This window comes from Austrofundulus limnaeus, unplaced genomic scaffold (assembly GCF_001266775.1).
Source record: "Austrofundulus limnaeus strain Quisiro unplaced genomic scaffold, Austrofundulus_limnaeus-1.0 Scaffold239, whole genome shotgun sequence".
Classification (NCBI taxonomy): Eukaryota; Metazoa; Chordata; class Actinopteri; order Cyprinodontiformes; family Rivulidae; genus Austrofundulus; species Austrofundulus limnaeus.
The window spans coordinates 306,731-314,527 of NW_013952641.1; the positions used below are offsets into that span (position 1 = coordinate 306,731).

Below are 7,797 nucleotides of genomic sequence, written 5' to 3' on the forward strand. Positions count from 1 at the left end.
TGCATGTACACCTAAAGGAAAAACAATTAATATATGTAAAAAAAACAGTAAAATTTTAATTATGTGTTAAAATATATAATTTATTGAAACTAACCTGGAAAAATAAATATGAAAGTCAATTAAAATATAAAACAGGAGATAAAGTTCTCTAATTGATGCCTTTAAAGTGTATTTATTTAATTGTTCATTTATATAATTCTGCTTTAATTTCTAATTATGTCAGTTTTGGTCCTCCATACTGCAGAAGCCTGGTAATCATATATTCATTCAAATCAGGTGTGTTGGAGCAGAGAAACAAGTAAAACATGCAGGGCTGCGGCCCTCCAGGACCAGGATTGCCCACCCCTGGCCTAAGTAATGTGTCSCCCCATGCCTTTTTGACGCGGGTTGCTGCCTGAATCACTCCAGTCCAGTGTCCACTCGAGTCTGAGTCCCTGAGTGTCTCCATCCTAAAGTGCGAGGTCCCAGTATCATGCTCTAGGGATCGTTGATGACCTTTCCCTGAGAATATCTAGACGACCAACTTTGTGTATTGAGACTTTGCTGAATGCACGTAGCTGTACACAACACACAGCAAATTGCCTGTCATGGAGGAATAAAYGGTCCTGATGCTGCACTGGCTCTTTAGTCTCTAGAAAGAAAACAACAAAATCCCTGTTAAGTTTTCCAGTGTGCACACAGTTGCTCATAAACTTCTGCTATACAGATAAAGCTACAAATGCTGTTTCAGTGTTGCTTTTTCGTTTTTGTCCACCTGTGTCATCTTTTGTTGCTTCCTGTGTGYGGTCGCAGCACTGCCGAGGCTGTTCTCCAGGAGATGGACAACATCTCCAGCATCAGGCAGAGTCGTGAGGTGGAGCGGCTTCGCATGTGGAACGGAGAAACCGAGGAGGTGAGGGCAGCCGCCTGTCAGAAAAAGACCSTCGTTACTGCGAGGCGGACACAGGTGGCATCATTAAGTTTCCTCTCCTTCAGGAAAACATGGACATGTATTCCCGGGTGAAACGCAGGAAGTCGATGCGCCGGACCTCTTACAACATTCCTGCCCACCACAAAGCCATGAGCAAGAACAAGGATGAGGATGAGGAGGAAGAGGAGGAGGAAGGGACAGAAGGTGTGTGTTCTTTCAAACTTTTTAAAGAGGGGCTTTGTTTGCTTTTGAACCTAGAGTAGTACTTTAGAGCTAAATTGATGTGAATGTATGAGGAAGAAGGAGGTGTCTGTTTCAAACCACTCGTACTCATACCTGCACTACGTCTGTGCGACCGAACACTCGTGGGATTAAATGGTAACAAACAGATTTAATACAGAGAGAAGATTGAGGATGAAGCACAACAACTTCGTGTTGAAAAAAACAAGTTGCTGCACAAAATTATTTAAACTGTTAATTCTTCATGTTTTGAGAACTACACAAGAGAGACGTCTGTCACACAGTCAAAGCTCCACGTGTCTGTTGGTTCGGCTATGCTCGCTTCATTTTTGAAAGTTGTCTATATGGGTAGGCCTGTCACAGTAGGTAATAAATCAATTAATCACGATATATTAAAATGAGGTAAATTTTCATTTGCCTGCTTGTTTGTTTTCTTTGTCTTCCTCTTTTCTACTATTCAGCATATAGAGGAGTGAGCTCTGGTCAGGTATTTGCCAGGAGCACGGTCTCTAACCTTTGTAGCATGAGAGGGCCGTCTTYGGTTTTCCASTGCCTTCTTCCAGCTACCGATGTCTCAGGACACCCTCAGGCAGGGTTCCTGCAGATCCTTAAAGAGTTTTAAAAGGCCTTGAATTCATCAATCCAAAAATAAGGCGATTAGCCTTAAAAGGTCTTAAATCAATCTTCAGAAGTCTTAAAAATGTTAACACATTGTAAGTAGGATGACTGTAATTCGTATGAAATATTAAAATAATTGGTAACATATTTATTTTTGAAATATTCCCATTCAGATGTTCCCTTTTGACATCACTTCCTGTTGTTTCACATGCAAATATCTCAACAACTGTCCATCTTAGCAATGTGAAATTTGTTTTCTAATATGGTAATAATGTTGTCTTTCCAAAAAGGCATTCATATTTCTTATTAAAATTTGATGTCACAGGCACTTTAAGGTTTCATCTACAGCAAGCTGTGGTTGAGAACCCACTGTGGGTCCTAAAACTACAAATTCTGGGTTATTAGAGGATTTCCAGGAATTAAATTAAGTTTAAAACTGACTGCTAAGAACGTTTTTTTTGCTATATTTGACAAAATAGCAGATATGGATCAAAACACTTGGTCTATTAGCAATATTTGAATAATTCAACCAAAAATACTTTGATTCATGAGTTTCTGCCACAGTTTTATTATTTTGTCATTTGTGTTTATTATGAAATTGGGCAATATAGGCAATTTTTTTATCACGATTAATTGTGGCATTTAGCCGATATCGGTTATTATTTTGATTGTTGTTGGGGCGGCTGTGGAGTAGTGGTAGAGCAGCCGACTTGGGACCTGAAAGTCACAAGTTCAACTCCCCGCCATGCCCACATGTTGTGGTGTCCTTGAGCAAGACACACACACCCAACGCCCCCAACTGCTCCCTGGGTGCTTACATAGCTGCCCGCTGCTCCGCTTGGCTGTTTCTCATGTGTGATGGGTCAAATGCAGAGCAAATTTCATCCTTGCATGGGAACATGCGTTGATGCCAAGTAAAGCACTTTTACCTTTATTGAGTTGCATGTAGCCAACGTTGTGGCCTTGGTCAGAAATTTCTGACTTTCATCTTTTTTCTGACTTTACTCCAATTTACGATTAAACAATGCTGTAGGGTTAGCATTAGCTGCTCTACACTGTTTTCCACCGTTGGTCTTGTGACAGTTTGTCGCACAAAAGAGTATGTCATCATCACATGGCACTTATTGCAAAGTGGCAGATATTGTTTGACATTTTTTCTGACAATTAATTGAATATAATACAATTATGCCTAACCCTAATCTATGTCACAGCTTCAGTTGCTGCTGTTGTGTGTTGCTTTCACAAACTCCACTCCCAGTCCATCCCTAACTTTTTTTATGTAAGTAAATTTAGTAAACTTCCTTAAGCTTCGAAAGTGAGGGGTGTGTGGATATCATTATATTCAGGGTTGCACATAAAATCTTTGGTCTGGCTTTCAGGGGAGAACTTGGGGTTGTTGCTTGGTGCTCATATTTTCCTTCACTCATTTAACACATTCATCTATTGGGGCATCAGGGCAACGTTCCCCTCTTCTGTTTTATGACTCCTATCAGCTGCAACGTCTCAGGACATCATGCCAAATCAGTCCACTGAGTTTGTATTTAATTTTTTTTACCCTACATAAATTTTGTAAACTACCTAAGTGACCGAGGGGCTGGGTGTATGTCATATAAACATCACAAACTGAACATTTCATGGTTAAATGTCTTTTAGACTACACATGTTGCAGCAAATATCTGTCTTTTGCACAGAGCAAAATAACTTAAAACATACAAATGTTTTATTTGTTAGACTGGTTTCTTTTTTAAAAGACTATTTTATTCAAAAAGATAATAATATTTAGATGGTTTCAGCTCATGTTTTAGTCTTCGTATTTGACCATTTAAAAAATTACATTTATCCCAGAAAAGCTGTATCACAGTATGGTCCTAAATATAAATAAGTTTAGCAAATCACGAACCTTTTTTTTTTTTTATAAAATTGTGAAAGAAATTTGTGGATCTTTATGATAAATTAAAATAACATTTAAAACTCATTCACCTAGAGAACATGGCAAGTTGTTTTTATTTTTATTTTTTAAATATACTGTATATAATTTATTTTTTGACGGGGGTGATGTTAAATAGAGAATCATCTTTGCTTTAATATGGGGCAAACAAATGTTCTGTTAGTTAATTTGATTTAATTAGAAGAACTCAAACAGTGAATCTCACAGAAAAGACTCAGCCTGCTGYGCGTGCAGCGACGCGCTCCTGTCAGCAATCTGTCAGGAGGAGAGAGTTTAGTCAGTAGCTGTGTTTCCATTGACCATGAAAATGCGCAAATTAGAATTTCGAAAATACATTTGCTCAATGGAAACACGTCAATTTTGAAAAAAATTACATTTTTTGACAATGTTTTTGCGCTAGGATGAGGTGGTTTTTTGGCCGTATCGAAATTGGTGTTTTTCGTAAAACTGCAATGGAAACACTTTTTTCGCATCACAGGAGTCACGTGATCAACAAACGGCTGTTTCTACTGGCGAACAAGACGATGACGAAGAAGATAACAGGAAGTAGAAGTAGTAGTAATATCACAGAAGTAGTATAAAATAGTAAACTTACCGACTACAATTTCCCAAAAACACAGCATACGGAGCCGCTCCCAAGTAGGGRCTTGTCSCTGGAAAGCCTCGATAAAAGATGCCGACGTCTCCTCTGATGATGAGCGCTTGTGTCGCAGTAGCAACATGCTATGTGTTTACATCCATCRCTGCCATGTTTGTAATGACTTATCGCGAGAACAAACATATTCACGCGTGACTTTAACAGCATTTCTTACTTAWTGGAAACACTGCAGCTGCGAAACTGTGTTTTTTCAACATTAACAGAATATCGACAAAGTTTTACGCACATTTGCAATGGAAACGTAGCTAGTCACAGAGTTGGACAGATCTGTTCGATAACAACATTCTGAACATATATTTAATATAAAGTTATGTTTTAAAGACCAAAGTCTCTGGTAGTTTAGGAGCAAAGTACAGGAGAAGATGTCAGGACTGACCGCTGCTTCCACTGTCTCTGCTGAAACCTGCTCTCTCTGAAAGTACCGCCCTGCTCTGCTCAGATTGGATAAAACTGCTCAGGACTTCGTCTGATTTGTTGAAGGTAGTGTCCGTTTAATCCTTATATCAGGGTCCCGCTGTCCTTAGAGGCTTGGTGAGCACTGAACAACAATCCAGTCACACCAGTGTAGCTGGATTTTTTTATTTTTACTTTTTTTTAAGAAATCAGGTCACATTTGCGACCAAACTGGTCACACTCTAGAGCCCTGCTAGCTGTTTTTTTGACAGACAATCAGGTCCAATCTTAGGTACGCAAAGGAGCTTTATGACATTCCATCTGGTGAGCTTTTTCTTTTATGACCGCGCTCCTGCGCACTGCTTATGTGCAACTCTGATTAGTTTAAAATGATCTCCAAATACAGTATAATCATTTATCACAGTAATTTCTGAGACAGTTTATTGTCCCTCAAAATTTGTTATTGTGACAGGCCTATGTGTGGGGCGTGGCCAGCTCCATCTGCGATTTTTGAATAGCCAGAGTCATTGATATGCTAATAAGACAAGAGAATCYRGTGTAGTCTTGATGGGAACATTTGATCTCTGTTTGGTGTTCTTCTCATGGGGAGTTTAAAACCATCCCTTTTGTGCTTTCAGAATCTCACGGAGAAGAGGACGATGCAGAGGACGACGACGAAGATGACGAAGGGGATGAAGCTGAAGAAGCAGAGGAGGAAAATGACAGACGGTACAACCTGAGGCAGCGTAAGACACTGCAGAGATATGAAGCGCCGCCAATYGGTAATTGTTTTTTAAAATTTCCCCAAACTGTCTTTACATTTAGTTAATTTCTATGTAAAAGTTTGGCATTTACCACATTGTTTGTTTTTTTTCCCCAGAGCCCGTGAACAGGAAGCAGAGCAACCCTTCACTTTTTGACACCCACAGATCCCCAGCACGAAGAAGCCATATAAGGTGAAGYAAATGATAAAACTACTCTAATCTAAAGATGAATATATAACGATGTAAAATGTTCATGCTGCTTTACTAATGAGCTCTGACTGTGAAGTGAAGCAGATCTGTATTTTTATTTCTTCCAGGGTGAAGAAACATGCCATTCACAGCAGTGACACCACCTCATCGTCTGATGAAGAGCGCTTTGAGCGGAGAAAAAGCAAAAGCATGACCCGCGCCAGGAACAGGTATTTCCTGCTRTTTTCTTTATCTATCTTTGTCTCACTGTCCATTTATTTAGCAATAAAGAAACAGCTGGAGGTATGGTAGAGATTGTAGCTTTGGCTATTGTTTTATTTTACTATCCTTTTCTTTAAAAGCAGGCTTAATGTTGGTGCAAAAATAATTACATCCATTTAGAAAAATGGAAGATTTAACCTGCAAGTCTTAAGTTTTATATGCATTAACGTTTTACAATTGGAATGATAGACCAGGTTTTTGTTTCAACAGATGTTTGCCCATGAACTTGACAGCAGAGGACCTGGCGAGTGGCGTTCTGCGTGACAGAGTGAAAGTTGGTGCAAGCTTAGCAGATGTGGACCCCATGAGTTTTGACACTTCTGTGAGTGGAAACGCTAATAGGCGTAGCAGAGTTGTAATCTCAGAACCTGGACAGATTCTGTCTTGCATGTTTTATTTCTTGAAATAGGGTTGTGTGGATTAGTTGAGTATTTATYTGACCTGCAGGAGGCAGCAGCCAGAGTGATGTCAGATTTAGAGTCTGAGAAACTCGTGGGGAAAAGAGCAAATATCTAAGATTAAACTAGGCAATATGGTAAAAATATCAACTTATTATTATTTTTACATAAAATCATAACTGTATAGTTTTTTCCTTATTTTTAATTACTGAACCAACATATATTCTTTGTCAAACCAGACCTAAAAATAACTTTTGTGTAATTTGACCAATTTGTTTCAAGTACATTAATATTTACCAAGAATGTTAGCATGCGTAAGACTTAAATGATATTACAATCTCTCAGATTATCAACACAATCTTATTATTACGATTATATTGCCCATCTAGAAATGAGAACATGTTCAAGAACAAAATATTGTTCCCTCCTTCCTTGCAGAACTGAGTTATGTTCTTTCATGACAAAGTGAATAACTTTAATTTAAAACCATAATAGATGCAAAACATTTCTAATGTCTTTTTGTTTTGAATTTTTTATRCACATCCTTCCTTGCCAAAAGTTAACCTCATAATTTGTGATTAGCAAAATTAGTAGACTTGTTTACTTGTCAACAATTAYAAGTTGTTTGTTTACATTTGAAYGTTGACAAAAAGCATTTCGGACAGTTTCGGTACAGATATTGAGTGGGTAAAGTAATCCTTGGATATAAACAGGCAGAACAATGGAATCAGACATCAGGTCAAAAGCAAAAAGMTAAAATTCTTTTTTTGTCTTCTGAAAACAAGCAACAGCTAAACTTTAGGATGAGAGTCAGCAGAGAGGGAGAGTCATTTTGGGAAGGAAATGGAGTGGTGAAGAGCGTTTAAARAAAGCTGTGGTGAGATATTCTGAACTATAAGAGGAAAATTTGTAGAACTGATCACCAAATTTAGGTGTAAACAAAGGTGAGGAGTATAGTTTCGAACCCAGTTTTTTACAAAAACCCTGACTTTGTGTTACATTTACCCCCAAACAAATCCTGAAAGCATAATTATTCAAATCAAACTTTGCACAATCATGTATTTTGACATGATAAAATGTAGCCTGGCCCTTGCCTTCCCACGCAGCTCCGCTCAATTCTAGTTTCCCTTCTCTGCTCTGTCTGGCATTTCTCCCATAGACAAGGATTTCGCTGGCAGATTTTTAGCTAAACCAATTAGAGAAAAGAATGTCGATTTTCTGCGCAGTGTCTGCTTGTAGTTTATTTTACCTGGGCCAATCAGCAAACAGAAGGCGGAGTTTTGAACGACGTCAATTTTCTGTGCAGTGTCTGCTAGTTATTTTAGCATACGGCAGTGATGGGATAAATGGCTTTTTGAAGGGATCCGGATCTTGGGGAGCTGTTTGTTTCATAGAGC

General features: G+C 38.6%; 1 protein-coding gene across 1 annotated transcript in view; it reads left to right on the forward strand.

Annotated features, from left to right (window-relative positions):
• atad2b (ATPase family AAA domain containing 2B) overlaps positions 1-7,797 on the forward strand; it is a gene marked incomplete at its 5' end in the record, with an annotated part of 98,241 nt that overhangs the window by 5,649 nt on the left and 84,795 nt on the right. Inside the window, 6 exon segments of the mRNA XM_014020079.1 lie at positions 793-892; positions 976-1,114; positions 5,406-5,549; positions 5,648-5,723; positions 5,849-5,950; positions 6,213-6,324. Of these exon segments, the coding sequence (XP_013875533.1) occupies positions 793-892; positions 976-1,114; positions 5,406-5,549; positions 5,648-5,723; positions 5,849-5,950; positions 6,213-6,324 (673 nt within the window).